Source organism: Lissotriton helveticus, chromosome 5_1 (assembly GCF_964261635.1).
Source record: "Lissotriton helveticus chromosome 5_1, aLisHel1.1, whole genome shotgun sequence".
Lineage (NCBI taxonomy): Eukaryota > Metazoa > Chordata > Amphibia > Caudata > Salamandridae > Lissotriton > Lissotriton helveticus.
The window spans coordinates 1313257948-1313276434 of record NC_136065.1 but is presented as its reverse complement, the minus strand read 5'-3'; the positions used below and the strand labels follow the sequence as shown (position 1 = coordinate 1313276434).

General features: G+C 45.8%; 1 protein-coding gene across 1 annotated transcript in view; it reads left to right on the top strand.

Moving 5' to 3' along the window:
- TSHB (thyroid stimulating hormone subunit beta) overlaps nt 1-18115 on the top strand; it is a 147040-nt gene extending 128925 nt beyond the window's left edge. The window contains exon 3 of the mRNA XM_078641241.1: nt 16904-18115. Coding sequence (XP_078497367.1) covers nt 16904-17167 — 264 coding nt within the window. The 3' untranslated portion in view covers nt 17168-18115. The remainder of the gene's footprint in view (nt 1-16903) is intronic.
- The last annotated feature ends 372 nt before the right edge of the window (nt 18116-18487 follow it).

Genomic DNA, 18487 nt, shown 5'->3' with positions numbered 1-18487 from the left:
TCTGGGCCACCACTGACCAATAGTAAAATTACTTCATCCAAGTAAGTAGATTTTTAATGTGGTTTGGAAGTTGAGCCCAAAGGACACCTGCTATCTATGTGATGGGTGTACATGACAAGTAAAGAACATGAATGGTAAGTCTTGAGTACCTGAAAACAAACAGGCAGGCACGATGGGCTACTGTAAGAGTAGAGTAGAATTCAAGTTGAATACTAAAATTAAGACAATAAGTAAGTGGACTGTACTTAAACTACAAAAATCATACTCGATAGTCTTAAAATATCAGACGTATGCAATTCACTAAAGCTCCCGGGAAAATGCCAATATATTGTGGTTGTGTAATAGAAAGGGATGGGGCTCCTAAATCATACATGGAGATAGAAAGTGGAATGGCTTTTCATAATGAACTAACATTAAAATACAAAATTTGGAGGACATATTTAAAAAGCGGTAAGGCACATCGGGAATAGTGAAAAAGAAATCAAGATTACTGAAAATGTAGCCCGTTGAGAAAGAGTGATGATAGCGATTTATAATGAGTAATTTTCACCAGGTGTTTTAGAAATATTGATCGCAAAGGAGTGAAATGCTATTGTATTATTAAATAGAGTGATTGTTGAATAAAGTATGCAAGAAATGTATATATGTGAAAAAAGTAGAAGTTTAAAGCGAAGAGGCTCCATTAAATCGTTGGTAGGAGAGAAATGTCTAATAGCTTGCTTGTTAGAAGAATCAATCAACAACGTAAGGTGAAACCGTTATCCATGACAACAACTTTCAAACTGAATGTTAAAAGTCAAGTAACTAACAATGCAAGTGTTTTAAGGAGGAAAATATTTACATATTACTGAAGAATATTCTTGGTGCCAATATGTTTATCTAGTTAAACTGAAACAATTCTTCATCTTAACAGTGTCTGCTGTGTTAAGAAATATTTTTCTTCACAGCCATTACTACATCACTTTACATTCCTCAAAACCTTACCACATGAGGTATGTTAAATCCCCCTTAGGGTGGTCCTTTCTTCATTCTATCTATATATTTAGATTTACATAGTCCATTTATGCACTGTGCATCTTACTTACCTTTGATCAAAAAAATTCACAGGGTCAGCACAAGATCCAATACTCTTTTCAAAGCATGTAATGCATGGTCCCCTGCACAAAGGCTTATCACCATAATCAACTCAAGCCAACTGAACTGAAGTCTACACTTTCCACAGGGCTCCCATCCTTGCATACACTCATAAAAGTACAAACATATGCAAAATTACACTTTGCAAAGAACTCCTAAGAGAGCGTATCAAGGATTATTTCAGTTGATATCTTCTATCCCCACAGTTTGTTTCGGTGGATCAATAACACCAAAACTGTTCCATTTAACAAACTACTTACCTACAGGTTCAGAATAGTGTAATAACAAACCATCCTTAAAAGCCTAGATCAGGCCTACAGACGTTGTCATAAGATTGCATAACAAACAGTTCAAAAATACAAAATTTGTCATGACTTTTCCCAATGAACTGATTAAGCTTTTTACCCTTTCCCATTGGCTATACACGTTACCACCACCATCCTATTCATATGTACAGAAAGAAGCTACCATCATACAGCTATCCAATTATAAATATGTAGAAAAATACAGCTAGAATACTATATACAACCCCTATCAACAGAGTCTAACAGGACTCATCACAGTAAAACCCCCTAGAGCTTTTCAGAGTGAGTGGCTATTGCCAAAACCCTTGCCTACCACAGTAAATTGTGAAATTACATGAAACAAAATAACTGGCTTTAGTCTGTAACACAATGTGATAATAACCAACTGTTAAAGCTTACTTGCATTGACATATCCTTTTCACAATGAATAAGCTAGGCCAATTGCCTATGACATAATGTTTCAAAATAAGCATACCAGGCCTAAGGCATTGGACATAATGTTTCCAGTTCACCACACAGGCATATATATTGCTTCTCACAGTAACCAAATCAGGCCAGCAGTTTTGAGCGTACACTTCTCCACAAGGCAGCCATCAGACACACAGTCATAAAATTAGAAATGTATACAAAATTACTGTTGGTTAAGCAAAATACTATCTTTCCTAAAATGGCTCAACAAGGATTGCACAGAACAAAACTTCTATATCCAGTTTATCACACTGAGTGACCAACACCAAAATCATTGTCAACTACGGTAATATGATAGATTTCATGAAACAAAAATCTATCTGTAGGCTTCAATATAGATTAATAACAATCCAAACTTAAATGCCTATTGCCTGTATGCTCTTCACAATAATTATGTTGTTACCATAGCATTTCATAATAAACAGATTAGGTCTATAGCCATGATCATTGACTTTCCATCATAGCCAACTCAATCCTGCTGTATTGAGTACTTTGCCACAAACCAAAAGTGCAATAAAAGTAGTCTTTGTAGCAGCAACACAAGAATTCAGCCTAATCAAATCCTGTAGTCAGTGGAACCAACTTGTGGGTGGAGCCTGAGCTACTCCCTCTGCAGTACTCTGAAATCTATTTTTTGTTGTTCACATAAGGTCTGGTGGCAGTTGCAGTGTACAGTCAGACCTAAAAATCCATGTAGATTAGTGTAGGCCTGGACTATCAAACACAAAACTGCTCACTAAAGTTAGAAATTAATGACTTCCCTCCTGCCATTTGTGATGCTAGGAAAAACAAACACTGCACATTATATAGTTTTCTAAGACATATTTTTAGCATTACAATGTCAAGCTCTCCCAGCTGGATAAATAAACAGAATGATCACTGCTTCATGGAGGGCAGGAATATTTTTGTGGACCCAATGAAAATAGGTACTCTTGGTTACCAACATGTGGGCAGAACCAAAGCTCCTCCTGTTAGCGATTCTTAAAGACCTTTTTCAGGTTGATCACATAATGTCTGGTTGCAGGTGAGCTGACAGGCCAGACCTAACAAAACAGAATAAGTAGGTGGGAGATTTGTACATGTTATTGGGATATTATTGGCCAGTGTATTCCCCCCGCATTCCAAAGCCTCTATTGAGCTCGAGGTGTTCAGAGCGCATATCCTACACACAAAGGGTGTGTAAGGCACGAGCTACATATGACAGTAAGGTAGCTCCCTCCCCTCCACTATGTCTTTCAATCCAATAACTTATCTTATGGGTCAGATACCACCCTGCACAGCTTGCCTAGTGTACTGTCCATCAGCCTGATATCTCATGTTCACTCAGTTTCTCAAATTGTGCACTCTTATGTCCCTTTAAGAAACTTTGCTCAAGCAACTATTGTTATGTTTCTCGTCAGTGTCTCTTATGGGGTCCCAATGCTCCTCTCCAGCTACTACTACAACGCACTCTCAGATCCTACTCAGTGCACTTTCACTCAGCACCATCCTAAATGATCACGCTCAGAGTTTCCAGGCTTCCATTCTTCTCTTCTGATTCAAAGTGTAGCCCCCATTTAAATATAAAAACACAGCTTTCCAAAGAATTACAATAACTTACCTTGCAAGATTAAGTTCCTGGTTCAGCATTCCTCAAAACAGCAAGGCATCACCTCCTTGTGGCATTTGTGTTGGTACCACCCCGAGCCTTATCTTTTATATTAAACTCCTTTGACTATAAACTGTGTATTTTTTTTAGCCCATTTCATTGCCAGTATGATGAAGGAACAATTCAGATTGTGGGGGGTAACAGGCAACTATTAAGCAATACAGGACATATAGATTCCGAACTATATGCTTATAAATTTTCATTCATCAGACAGTCTTAGGCCATATATTAATGGACAACATTTAGGAGTCTTCATAGGTAGCACATGCTTGCTATTCGTGGCTTACCGCTTGCAACCTCTGACCTCTAGCTCTGCTGCCGTTGTGACCCTGGCCTCAGACGCTGCGCACCGTGCAGGGGGAAACAGAGCTCTGAGAGCTCTCTTTACACATGGCAGTTCCCACACTGCTCCTCCTTCCTCTTAGCTGTGTGTTTTGGTGGATGGCCGTCATGTTTTCCAACTCTCCAGCTCTGGACACCTGGGAATTATGAGATAAATGCATCATTAAAAACAAAAATGGGAAGGTCTTCTCTGGTCATCACCTTGTTTCAGCTCTGAAAGGGAAATACAGGAGAGAAGTGTTTCACTGGATCTAATCGGGTCAGTTTCGAGGCCTTGGGTGTTACATTGTACATTTCAAATTTTAAATGCCAAAGTGCCTAGCCTTTCCGCACTTATACCTGAAATAACCATGTGAAAATAGAGCACTCGCCTTTTCTCAGAGCTGGAGAGCATAAGTTCAGGGAATATACATAATGAATGCCATAGGGCAAAGTAGGTTTTATTAGCTCAATGAATATAGGTAATTTCAGGCATGCAAATAATATAAATCGGATCCCGATGAAAGTACACTGCCGTGCTATGGGTTGAACTCTTTTCGGGAACATGAGAAAGAGCCACGGGTCAGGACTGAGGTGACCAGACAAAAACTTTCAAGTATCAGTAATGAGGTAGCATCTGCTGCTGTAGATCAGGAATAAGGCGCATAGGATTACCCTTTGACGCCAAGCCACAATGACATACATTTTCCTGCGCTGGACTTTCCGTTGATGAATTATTTATTTCAAGTGTAATAGATAGTGCAATAGGATCAATTGAACAATACCAATTGTGGGGCCGGAAAGGCCTTTTATTATATTGGGTGTTTCCCTGATCGACTGGAAATCTTGGATGCCTGTTTTGAGAGCCTAGAGCGGATTCTAGTACCTCTGTCACTTTCCACAGCTCGTGGAGGTTGATTGTTGTAGGCAATGCGATGCTTCGAGGGAGTCAGAAAAACAAGGAGGGGTGGGGAAGTGAGGAGAAATAGATCAGAGAGGGTGAAGAGAGAGGCGTGCAGGAAAGAGAGAGAGAACAGATGGATGGAAAGCATCCTGGGACTGGTTTAGGGGGAACAGGGTCAAGGCTGATTTGCATGTGGCTGGATTTGAACTGAGGTGGTGAAGTGAGCTAAAGAACGATGGATTCAACCCAGATCTGTGACTGGCGGTGAGTATCTGAAATGTTTCATCGCTCTGTCCATCATCTCCTTGAGTTTGCTTTGTTCGACCTAAGTTGGCAGCGAATGCCCAGACATGGGTCCCTTGCTCATTTTGTCGCTGAATTCAAGCTAGCCTGGCTGATGAGGGGTGATACCCGGAAACCGGTCTCCGGAGGCTTGTTTGCGGTCCAGTGAAGACTGATTTGCATATGGCTGGGTCTGAACTGGGGTGGCAAAGTGAGCTAAAGAACGATGATGGATTCAACCCTGATCTGTGACTGGAGGTGAGTGTCTGAAAAGTTTCAGCGCTCCGTCCATCATCTCCTTGTGTTTGCGTTTTGCCATGTGGTACACCAGTGTGGCTGGTTAAACATTGTTCGTGGCATGCAGTGTCACAGAGTGTAGTGGGCGGAGTAGAGTGTCCTAGATTGGATTTGTTGGAGTAGAATGTCCTAGAGTAGAGTAGGGTGAGTAGAGTGTCGTAGAGTTGAGTAGAGGGTAGTAGAGTTCAGTGGCTCAGTGGGAAAGAGTGCTGTAGAGTGCAGTGTCATAGAGTGCAGTGTTGTACAGTGGAGTGGAGTGGAGTGGCTTGGAATAGTGTGGAGTGGGTTGGAATGGATTGAAGTAGTGGGGTGGATTGGATTGGAGTAGTTTGGGGTGGATTGGATGTAGTAGAGTAGGTTGGATTGGAGTGGGTGGAATGGATAGGGTGGATTGGATTGGATTTGAGTGGAGTGGATTAAAATGGGGTGAGGTAGATTGCATTGGAGTGGGGAGGATTATATTGGTTTGGGGTGTGGATTGGATTGGGGTCGGGTAAATTGGATTAGAGTAGGGTGGTTTGGAGTGGGGTGAATTAGAGTGGAGTGGAGGGGGTGGGTTGGACTGTACTGGAGGGGTGGATTGGATTGGAGTGGGGTGAGGTGGGGAGTATTAGACTTGAGTGGTGTGTATTGGGTTGTAGTGGGTGTTTTGGAGTGTGGTGGGCTGGTTGGATTGGATTGAGTGGGGTTGACTGAACTGGGGTGGAGTGGTTTGGATTAGAGCAGAGTGGTGTGGATTGGCATAGAGGGGGTTGGATTGGACTGCAGTGTACTGGGGTGGGGTGGATTGGAGTGAACTGGATGGGTGGATTAGATTGGAGTGGGGTGAATTGAAGTGGGGTGGGGTGGATTGGGGTGGGGTGCTCTGGAGTGGGATGGATTGGAGTGGGGTGGATTGGAGTGAGATGGATTGGACTAGAGTGGGGTGGACTGGAGTTGGGTTGCCTGAAGTGGGGTGGAATGGAATGGAGTGGGGTGAATTGGAGATGGGTGAATTGATTGGAGTGGGGTAGGGTGGATTGGAGTAGATTGGATTGCAGTGAGGTGGATTGGATTTGAGTGAGGTGGGTTGAATTGAGTGGGGTGGATTGTATTGTGGTAGATTGGACTGAGATGGATTGAATTGGAGTAGGGTCCACTGGATTGGGGTGGATTGGATTAAGAAGGATTGGATTGGTGTGGGGTGGATTGGTGTGGGGTGGATTGGTGTGGGGTGATGTGGGGTGGGGTGGATTGGAGTGGGATAGATTGAATTTGGCTGGATTGGGTAGATTGTATTGGGGTGTGGTAAATGGTATTGTATTGGAGGGGGTTGCATTGTATTGGTGTGAGGTGGGTTGTATAGGAGTGAGGTGGATTGGAGTAAGGTGGATTGGAGTGTCGGTTTGTTTTGGATTGGAGTGAGGCTGATTGTTTTGGATTGGAGTGGGTCAGACTGGAGTTGGGCAGATTGTTTTGGATTGGAGTGGGGCAGATTGGAGTATAGCAGATTGTTTTGGATTGGAGTGGGGACGATTATACTGTATTGGAGTGGGACAGATTGGAGTGTGGCAGATTCTATTTGATTGGAGTGGGACAGGTTGATTTGGATTGAAGTGGTGCAGTTTGTTTTGGATTGGAGTGGGGCAGATTGTTTTGGATTGGAGTGGGGCAGATTATTTAGGATTGGAGTGGTGCAGATTGTTTTGGATTGGAGTTGGGCAGATTGTTTTGGATTGGAGTGGGGCAGATGTTTTAGGATTGGAGTGGGGCATATTGTTTTGAATTGAGTGGACTGATTGTTTTAGATTGGAGTGGGCGGATTTTTGTGGGGCAGATTGTTTTGGATTGGAGTAGGGAGGATTGGTGTGGGGCAGATTGTTTTGGATTTGAGTGGGGCGGATTGGATTTGAGTGGGGTGGATTGGATTGGGAAGTGGTGCGGCGGATTGGATTGTGGTGAGGTGATTGGATTGGGATGGGGTAGATTGTATTGGGCTAGATTGGATTGTTGTGGGGTAGATTGGATTGAAGTAGGGGTGGATTGGAGTGAATTAGAGTGAGGTAAATTGGGATGGAGCGGATGGATTTGGGTGAGGTGGATTGTGCTGTAGTGGGATGAAATGGAGTGGGGTGGATTAGATTGGGGCAGATTGGAGTGAGGCGGATCATTATGGATTGGAATGGGGCAGATTGTTTTGTTTTCGAGGGCGAGATTGGAGTGGGATGAATTAGAGAGGGGCATGAGGGTTTTGAATTGGAGTGGGGGCATTGGATTGGGGCAGACTAAGGGGTGGATTGGAGTGGGTCAGATTGCTTTGAATTGGAGTGGGGCAGATTATTTAGGATTGGAGTGGTGCAGATTGTTTTGGATTGGAGTTGGGCAGATTGTTTTGGATTGGAGTGGGGCAGATGTTTTAGGATTGGAGTGGGGCATATTGTTTTGAATTGAGTGGACTGATTGTTTTAGATTGGAGTGGGCGGATTTTTGTGGGGCAGATTGTTTTGGATTGGAGTAGGGAGGATTGGTGTGGGGCAGATTGTTTTGGATTTGAGTGGGGCGGATTGGATTTGAGTGGGGTGGATTGGATTGGGAAGTGGTGCGGCGGATTGGATTGTGGTGAGGTGATTGGATTGGGATGGGGTAGATTGTATTGGGCTAGATTGGATTGTTGTGGGGTAGATTGGATTGAAGTAGGGGTGGATTGGAGTGAATTAGAGTGAGGTAAATTGGGATGGAGCGAATGGATTTGGGTGAGGTGGATTGTGCTGTAGTGGGATGAAATGGAGTGGGGTGGATTAGGTTGGGGCAGATTGGAGTGAGGCGGATCATTATGGATTGGAATGGGGCAGATTGTTTTGTTTTCGAGGGCGAGATTGGAGTGGGATGAATTAGAGAGGGGCATGAGGGTTTTGAATTGGAGTGGGGGCATTGGATTGGGGCAGACTAAGGGGCGGATTGGAGTGGGTCAGATTGCTTTGAATTGGAGTGGGGTAGATTTTTTGGGATTGTTGTGGAACAGATTGAAGTGGGGTGGATTAGAGTGGGCAGATAGTTTTGAGTTGGAGTGGGGCAGGTTGGAGTGGGCAGATTAGAGTGGGCAGCTAGGAGTGGGGCAGATTGTTTAGAATTGCAGTGAATTAGATTGTTTTGGATTGGAGTGGGTCTGATTGGAATGTGGCTGATTGCAGTGAGGCTGACTGGAGTCGGGCAGATTGTTTTGGATTGGACTGGAGCAGATTGGAATTGCACAGACTGTTTGGATTGGAGTGGGGCAGATTAGATTGGGGCAGATTATTTTGAAATGGGAGTGGGGTTGATTGTCTTGAATTGGGGTGGAGCAGATTGGAGTGGAGAAGATTGTTTTGGTGTGGGGCAGACTGTTTTGGATTGCAGTTGGGCAGATTGGAGTGAAGAAGATTGGAGTGGGCGGATTGTTTTGGATTGAAGTGGGGTAGATTGGAGTGGGGCGTATTAGAGTGGGGTGGGTTGGGAGGATTGGAGTGGATTAGATTGTGGTGAGTGGATTGAGTGGGGTGGATTTGATTGGTTTGAGGTGGATTGGATTGAGTGAGGTGGATTTGTGTGAAGTGAGGTGGGGTGGATTGGTGTGGATTGAAGTTGGGCAGATTGGAGTGGACTGTATGATTATATGTTAAAGCATCATTTCAGAAATTACACATAAGAAAGAAACAATGTTGCTTTGAATAAAATAATCCTCATCTTTTGAGAACAACAGCCCATGTGCAAAAACAAAAGAAAATATTAGTGTAAAGTGAAAAAAGAAGACTTACAAAATAAAAGAAAGCTAACTTTAGAAAATCAATCTTTGCAATTTTGTTTGTACTGCTGAGCACATTTTTGCCAGTTACATGCCTTCTATTTGCATGGCACTAAAGGTTAAAAAGAATAAAATAGTACCTCAATCCCGTTAGGAGCAGCGGACCGGCACTTATTAAGTTGAATGAATCAGTTCTTGGTCCCTACTCCACAGAGAGGATCGGAAATGATGTTAAGCCTGCCTTGACGAATTACGAGGCTGTAAAGAAGTGTGCCATGCAAGCCAAGAAATGGTAAGCACTGTGCGGGCTTCAATCCCTTTTAGTTAACAACAGTATCTCGCAAGCGAAATGCATGTGCTAGCGCAAGCTCCCATAGGCTTAACCCTAAAAAGGTTGTAGTGCTGCAGGTGAGCAATTCAGTGCTCTAAAGGCAATTTCTTGGACTCAGTGCTGAATCACACAGATGGTGCTGGGGGTAATTGGGCCCATTGTCACAAAGTATGGACCAGTTTTATACTTATTGTTCAATTCCTGAGACAGTCATTAGTTACAGGGCCGTTCTGTGGTGAGTAATTGTTTTACACCAATGGCATGGAAGGCCTGTGTGAAATAGCACAATTTGTTGGGTACGAAGTATTCCTATTTGACTCTTCGAAAGGTGGTGTGATGGAGTATGTAAGGGATGGGTGAGAAGGTGATGAGAATATAGATATCTGGTTCAGTAGAACACAAAGAAATAGCAGTCACTGAAATTTACAGTCCAGCAAGGATCATACATTACCATCCTAACTTTTTATAAACCAACACAATATAAACTAATAGAAATAAATGTATCATAATACAAGTATTGTGAGATGTAACAAAAATAATAAATGCTTCCATAACTAAACACAAGGTAGGATCCCTCTCTTTAGATGAAAAGCCCCTCGATAACATTGATTGAGAGTGAACGTTTCCTCAATCAATCAATCAATCGGCAATTTGTATAGCGCGCTGGGTCTCAAGGTGCTGGGGGGGAGGAGGGGGGGGGGGTTCGTTACTGCTCGAAAAGCCAGGTCTTGAGTTGCTTCCTGAAGGAGAGATGGTCCTGGGTCAGCCGTAGGTGGATGGGTAGGGAGTTCCATGTCTTGGCCGCCAGGTAGGAGAAGGACCTTCCTCCAGCGGTGGCTCTGCGAATGCGTGGTACGGCGGCGAGGGCGAGGCTGGCGGATTGGAGCTGGCGGGTAGGTGTGTAGAAAGTGAGGCGGTTGTTGAGGTACTTCGGGCCCATGTCGTGGAGAGCCTTGTGTGCGTGGGTGAGGAGTCTGAACGTGATCCTCTTGTTGACGGGGAGCCAGTGCAGGTCTCTCATGTGGGTCGAGATGTGGCTGCGGCGTGGGATATCCAGGATGAGTCGTGCGGAGGCGTTCTGTATGCGCTGGAGTCTTTTCTGTAGTTTGGCAGTGGTTCCCGCGTAGAGGGTGTTCCCGTAGTCCAGATGGCTGGTAACGAGTGCCTGGGTGACTGTCTTCCTGGTTTCAATGGGGATCCATCAGAAGATATTCGGAGCATGCGCAGGGTGTTGAAGAAGGATGACGAAACGGCGTTGACTTGTCTGGTCATCGAGAAGGAGGAGTCCAGGATGAAGCCCAGGTTTCGTGCGTGGTCCGTTGGCTTGGGGGTGGTGCCCAGGGCAGGGGGCCACCAGGAGTCGTCCCAGGCGGAGGATGATGATCCCAGGATGAGGACTTCCGTCTTGTCTGAGTTCAGTTTCAGGCGGCTGTTCTTCATCCACTCGGCAACGTCTTTCATCCCTTTGTGTAGGCTGGTGGCAGGGTCGTGGGTGAGGGAGAGGATCAGCTGGGTGTCGTCGGCGTAGGAGATGATGTTAAGGTTGTGTTGGCGTGCGATGGCTGCGATGGGGCTCATGTAGACGTTGAAGAGGGTGGGGCTGAGTGAGGATCCTTGTGGTACGCCGCAGATGACTTCGGTGGCCTCGGATCTGAACGGGTGGAGGCGGACTCTCTGGGTTCTTCCGGTGAGGAACGAGATGATCCACTCCAGTGCCTTCTCTTGGATTCCGATGTTGCTGAGGCGTTGTACTAGGGTGCGGTGGCAGACAGTGTCGAATGCTGCGGAGAGGTCCAGGAGGATGAGGGCCGCTGTTTCCCCATTGTCGAGCAGGGATCTGATGTCATCGGTGGCTGCGATGAGGGCGGTCTCGGTGCTGTGGTTGGCGCGGAAGCCGGACAGCGATGGGTCGAGGGATCCGTTTGTCTCGAGGAAGGCGGTGAGCTGTGTGTTGACGGTCTTCTCAATGACTTTGGCAGGAAAAGGGAGGAGCGAGATGGGGCAGAAGTTCTTGAGGTCGGTGGGGTCCGCTGTTGGTTTCTTCAGGAGGGCGCTGAGCTCGGCATGCTTCCAGCTCTCCGGGAAGGTGGCGGTGTTGAAGGAGATGTTGATGACGTCCCGGAGTTGAGGTGCGATGATGGAGTCGGCCTTGTTGAAGACGTGGTGGGGGCAGGAGTCGGTTGGTGATCCGGAGTGGATGGTGTTCATCGTGCGGGTGGTGTCTTCGGTGCTGACCGGGGTCCAGTTGCAGAGGGTGGTGGTGGGGGGCGTTGGTTCAGTGGTTGGGTGCATGGTCTGTGCGCCGAAGCTGTTGTGTATGTCGGCGATCTTGTGGTGGAAGAAGGTGGCGAGTGAGTCGCAGAGGTCTTGCGAGGGTGCGATGTCGTTGTTTCCGGCATTGGGGTTGGAGAACTCCTTGACGATGCTGAAGAGTTCCTTGCTGTTGTGGGTGTTGTTGTCCAGTCGTTCCTTGAAAGTTGTCCTTTTGGTGGTGCGGATCAGCTGGTGGTGTTTGTGGGTGGCGTTCTTGAGGGCAGTCATGTTTTCTGTGGTTTGGTCGTGGCGCTAGGCTTTTTCAAGGGTGTGGCAGTTTTTCTTGGATGTTTTGAGTTCGTCGGTAAACCAGGAGGCTTTCTTGCTGCTGGGTCTGCTGGGAGGGTTCTTCAGTGCTGCGAGGTCGTCGGCGCAGTTGGTGAGCCACTGTGTGAATGTGCGGGCTGCTTCGTTGGGTTCCGTTGCGCTGGCTGGAGGGTTCTGGCTGAGGGAGGTGGTGAGCTGGTCGGCGGTGATCTTGCTCCAGCTCCTGCGCGGAACCTGTTGCGGGTGGTGGTGGGTCGTGGTTTTTCTGAAGCTGAAGTGGACGCAGCTGTGATCTGTCCAATGGAGTCCGGTGGAGTGGCTGAAGGAGATGTGCTTGCTGGAGGAGAAGACGGGGTCAAGCGTGTGGCTGGCGTAGTGGGTGGGGGTGTCCACCAGTTGCTTGAGTCCGAGGTTGGCGAGGTTATCCAGCAGGGCGGTGGTGTTGCAGTCCTTGTTGTTCTCCAGGTGGAAGTTGAGGTCCCCTAGGAGGATGTAGTCAGCGGAGGGGAGGGCGTGCGGGCTGATGAAGTCTGCGATGTCTTCGCTGAATTGTGTGCGTGGTCCCGTGGGTCTGTAGATGAAGGGTGCCTTTGAGGGTGGTCTTGGGGTCGGTGTGTATCTGGAAGTGGAGGTTCTCTCCGGCGGTGCAAGTGTTGTCATAGTTGGTCGTGATGTGGATGGTGTTCCTGTGGACGATGGCGATGCCTCCTCCGGTCCGGTTGACACGGTCCCTCCGGGTGATCTTGTATCCGTCCGGGATGGCTATGGGGATGCCGGGCGCTGAGGAGGCGTTCATCCAGGTTTCCGTGAGGAAGGCTATGTCTGGTGCTGTTGTGTCGAGCAGGTTCCAGAGTTCGACGGGGTGTCTGTGGACGGAGCGGGTGTTGAGCAGGATGCACCTGAGGTGGTTGTTGCTGGTGCCCGGTCTTTTGGGTGCGGTGCAGGTTCGGAGGCAGGTGAACTTGCAGGCCTGGCAGCTGAAGGGTCCGTGGGTGCGTCTCAGGGTGGCTCGGCAGCAGGCGGGGGCCAGGGGTCCTGGCACTGGGCGCGGTCCAAGTGGACAGGCGCAGACGGGCTTGCCTTTGGCGCGCCTTCGGCACACAATCGGCGCATCCGCTGCGCGGTCGCTCTGAGGTCATCATAAGTAAGGAGCCGGGAGGGAGGAGCAGCTGGGTGGCGGGAGCGTGGCGGCGAATGGGCTGGCGGGGGGCAGCGGCAGGAAGAGTCTGGGGCGGGCGGCTCAGCGGCGGCTGGGTCGTCCGAGCGGCAGAATCAGGAAGCGGAATTAGCTGTGGCTAACTGGTTTCCTGGCAGGCAGCAGGCAGGCAGCAGTGCGTGGGGGCAACCTAGCCTGGTGATAGGCTCAGCGGTCGCTCCCTACACCAGGATCGCAGTCCCCTTAAGTAAGGAGCCGGGAGGGAGGAGCAGCTGGGTGGCGGGAGCGGGGCGGCGAATGGGCTGGCAGGGGGCGGGGCCGCAGGGAGGCAGCGGCGGGAAGAGTCTGGGGCGGGCGGCTCAGCGGCGGCTGGGTCGTCCGAGCGGCAGAATCAAGAAGCGGAATCAGCTGTGGCTAACTGGTTTCCTGGCGGGCAGCAGGCAGGCAGCAGTGCGTGGGGGCGACCTAGCCTGGTGACAGGCTCAGCGGTGCTAATTAAAGAGACCAAAATGCCAAACATGTATTTATTTATGACAGGATGAAAAGACAAATGAATGACTAAGGGGTCCCATCACCCCCAGCTCCAAATTAAGCAACATGTTTCTGACAATAGTTTAATGTCTTAGAGACAGTGGCCTTCATCACGACTACCAGATTGCTAATTAAGCTATTTAGTCACCGTACCTAACAACCAGCATCTTACTGGTGTAGGGGACATACAAATGCACGAACACACTGGAAACTCCCATATGCCAGTGATCCCGCGCAATTCCTGTCGGAAGATTTGTGTGCAAGAGGGATTGTCAATTCAGTCAAAACATTTGGTAAACATGTGCATATAGAATTCTCTAAACATGCAATAAAACCGTCATTGACACACTACAAACTATGTGTTGATGCACTGCAATTCTGTGTAAAAGTGTTCTTATTGGAAAGTTATGGCTGAGCATGGGTCAAGAATCACCTGTGGATCGAGACAACCTGTCTCAAGAGAGGAAAGAAAGAGGCATCTACCTGTAATCAAGCACTAAAAACCCTATATAACTCGTTTTTAAAAATCAAAGCAGAATGTAAACCGATTTATAAATATGCAGCAGTTAGATTGCAAGCTAGATGAACTTACTTTCTCAAGGGACCGATGTACAAGAAGCTAAAGTGAAAAGGAAACTTCGACACCAAAAAACAGCACTCTCATAGCTGCCTGGATTTCAAGACGTTTCCACAATCCATACATTAGGATGGACGTATTTTGCTTGCAATGATAAAGCTAGTCATAGCTCTTTGACAAGGGTATCTTATTGCTTATGAGTGTAAATAAAAAAGGTGTCAGCACAAATTTATATGCATTTTATAAATTTGGTGCATTACAATTCGCTCTGTGGATGCTTAGAGTTACAGCCAACGGTATGCTTTATTGATGCAGAGCAGTTGTATGCTGGGGAGTGTAAGCGAGGTCAAACAAATTGCAACCTCTTTGTTGGCAGCGTGTAAAGAGTGATCCCATACTTCATCACAAGGGTCTGCAGGAGCTGGTGCTAGAAAGGAATAGTTCTATTGTGCTGATAGTTAACCGTTAAAATGCTGTACTAAAGGGGGGAAGGAAGGGAAAAGAAGGGGGGGTCGACCCATGGAGAGCTTGTAAAGTTTTCTGTGGCTGAGGTGGGAGCGATTCAGTAAGAGAAGCTCGCTTCTGCCTCCCATCAGTCTCTCAGCTGAGTCAGCATAGTGGAGGCGATAGAAAGTAGGGCCTTGAAAAATCATAAAATATGTCTACGCTGGTGTTCCATAATATAAAAATCTTGTATAAACAGTTGTACATACATTGGTGAATATAGGCCAGGGCCTGCACAGGACATACTCGATGGTGTTGTATATCAAAAATTGTCCCTTGGCAAGTTCCTCAAAAGAGAGCAAGCGTACTACTTCAAAAACATTGTCCACGGTTGTAAGGTTTGATTCTTGACTGTGTTGAAGACACCTCAAATATTGGCCCCAAAAGGAGTTGTAAGGCCCAATAGAGAAATTGCCAGGGTGTTGTGGGCTACACGATTGGTGAGATTAACCATAGTGGAGCTACTCGCAGGAGCTGGGGGTGATACTGCCGAGTGTTCATAAGCAGAAGGGTATTCAGGTCCTCCACTCATAAAGGTAGTGTAGTGTGGCAGTCTCCTCAAGGGAGAAACCCAAAAGATATCTGCTTAACCACTGTATTTGAGCAGCAAGATAGTATAATTAAAATAACAAGAAAAGACAACCCTCCCACATCAGGAGGGAGGAGAAATATTGCATGGGACACCCTTTTTCTAACTGTATGCCAGATAAGTTTACCTAATAGCGCATCTAAGTTCCAAAAGGATGTTGAGGGCAGAGCTATAGGCAAATTGAAAAAAAAATAGTAAAGCAGACTGGGATGGACACTATTTTTTCCTGGTGTAGGCAGCGACCCCTGAGCCTGTCACCAGGCTAGGTCGCCCCCATGCACTGCTGCCTGCCTGCTGCCTGCCAGGAAACCAATTTATGCCCAAACGGGGCTAGAGGAGGGATTTCCAATCAATATTTGAGAGGAAACACCACTGTTCTAGCCAGGTTGCATCTTGGAGATCTTTATCTGAATGATAGACCCTAATACCAAGATAGCAGAATGTTGTGCTCTCCTAGCACAAAGACCCTCCACTGAGGAGTAGCCGGGTCTTTGGTTCATTAGGAGTCTTTGGGAAGACACAATATTTTGGCCAATTAACAAAGAGCTTAAAGCCAGCTGAAATGTTTGTAAGAAGAAGCGCTATTCTGGCTGTGAAGCTCTGACATTCTTTAAGATACAGTAGATGGTCAACTGCATATAGGAAGACTGCATAAAAACCCTCGGGAAGTGGGATTCCCCATGACGCTCCTTCAGCACAGAAAAGAATTGACAATAGCTCCATGGTGAGGGCAAAGAGATGGGGGGACAGGGGCAGCCCTGTTGAATCCCCTGATTGACCCCCACACTAAGGAGAAATACATTTCCCCACTTAGATGTGCTCAATGGGGCACAATAATTGCAGATATGATGGGGATTATGACAGTGGGTGTCTATAGTTGTGATTCCACCACATTCTACTGAATTGCTCACATTTATTTTTGAAAAAAAATAAAGATTTGTCATGCCACCACACTGCAAATTAATATGGCACCATGTGCGCTAGCACAGTCAAAATAAGACACAGAGTAATACCTTCTAATGGACCAGTTTACAACTTTATGCTTAGATATTACAGTATAATGGATACCTTTTTTTCAAATTCCAAAGACATCTTCCATAAATAAGTAGTTGATGTTTTGTAAGCCTTAGGAATGTTCCTTGTTGCTATACTATTATGGATGAGTCCATCACAATGTATCCAAATGTGTTGTTTGATAAACCTCTTAAGCCTTTTTGTTTAGGTTTCTTGGAACACATATACTCTTCTCTAATTTGGCGTACTGACATAGTACAAAAGTTTGATCTAAACTAAATTTAACATAAAGTAGGGGTGGTTCAGATTTATTGCATCCCTATGTGTTTAATTCATTTTGAGAACACATTTGCACTAAACAGTTCAATGATATTTTGGACGTCTATTAAAACATTTTTAAAGATGTACATTGATGCAAAGGAATGTTCATGAATATACCATTACGAAATCAAAACAATGACATCTAGAAGAACTTATGGAGCCATTTCTGTTTTCTCCCTAGGATCCTAATCTCAAGGAGGGGCTTCCTAAAAGTACTCTGTCCCAGACTGCGTGCACATACAAGGCCTACGTTCAGAAGACCGTGTTGATTCCTGGATGCCCTCTGCATGTCAATCCATACTTCTCCTACCCTGTGGCCCTCACCTGCAAGTGCAACAAGTGCAACACAGACTACAGTGACTGCATCCATGAGTCAATAAAGACTAACTACTGCACAAAGCCGCAGAAGTCTTACAATATGAGGTTTACAATCGGACTTCAGTAGAGATGTGCATTCGTGGTTATTCCTTTAATTTGCTGTGTGCATGATGCACAAATATTATTGCATTTTGCCTGTTTCTGCTGATGAAAAAAATATTATGTTGATCAGGTAACAAGCAATTGAAAAACAGACAAAAATACTGAAATTGGAAAGAACTTAATGTTGTTTAATTTTTGCTTTAGAAAACATATACAGATATAGCCATGAATAAATTACCTACTTGCATTTATATAGAGTATTTTTATCTGAAATAAATTACGCAGTGTGATTTCTGTTCGGCAAACTCCAGTACTTTACCATCAACAAAATGAGTTGGAAGCAGGTTACTTAAGAGGTACAACTACGAATCGTTCGTAAGAGGCATGACCTTTGCAATCATGGGAATGGGCAAATACATGTGTGCTTGATAAATTCCTTAACAGAACCCTCTTTAACAGAAATAATAATTTTAAAAAAACACTCAAGTATAATTCACGTCTCATTTTAGGTTTGGCCTTTGAGACAGCTTTCACTGTCTTGCCACACGATTGTTTGTACAAAGAATTCATACATAATATACAAACAGAGAGGGACATTTTGATGAGTCGTCTTCATCCATTGGTCTATTACCATGCCATTTACATTATGATTTCGACCATTTGAAGAATACTGCAAAGGGTAATGGGTCAGCCCGTTTTACTGAATCTCTACCTTCACTACTTAAGTCTGGCGTTAGCCGAGACGTTTTGATTTTACTAGAATATGAATAATATTCTTGCAGTTATGGGGCATTTAGCCACCTTGCTTCACCCAATTGTCTGTTCTTGTGTCATTCATATTTTGATTCTGCCCACTACAGCAAATAACATGGGCAATTGGTCACTCTACTTAAACCAATGGTTAACTTCACTTTGAGTGACTGAATTTTGGTTTGTCACAAGAGCACACCGGCACCCAAACTAGTTACCCTCATTGCTCATAGTTTTTTGTGTGGTTTTTTTCGTGTTTTTGCTTTTACTTTCTAATTACTTTTATGTGGCCTTTGCAGCATATTTACTAGCCCCATTTGCCACAGGAGAGTCACTTTTTTTGACTCTCCAGTGGAGTAGCACCATTTCACATATTCACAAGGTGGCACTAAGCAAATTAACGTGGCTTAACGCCACCTTGTAAATATGTTCCTTTCCACTGGAGTCCTCTGCAGCAAATGGGCATGTCATGGGTGTTGCAGTTGGTGTTCCACCGTAAAACCCATGGCATTTTGATGCTGCCCCAGATTCACAAGGCTGAGGCAGCGCCAAAAATGAAAGCCAGGAAATACTTGGTCTCAGCATGGTGATACGA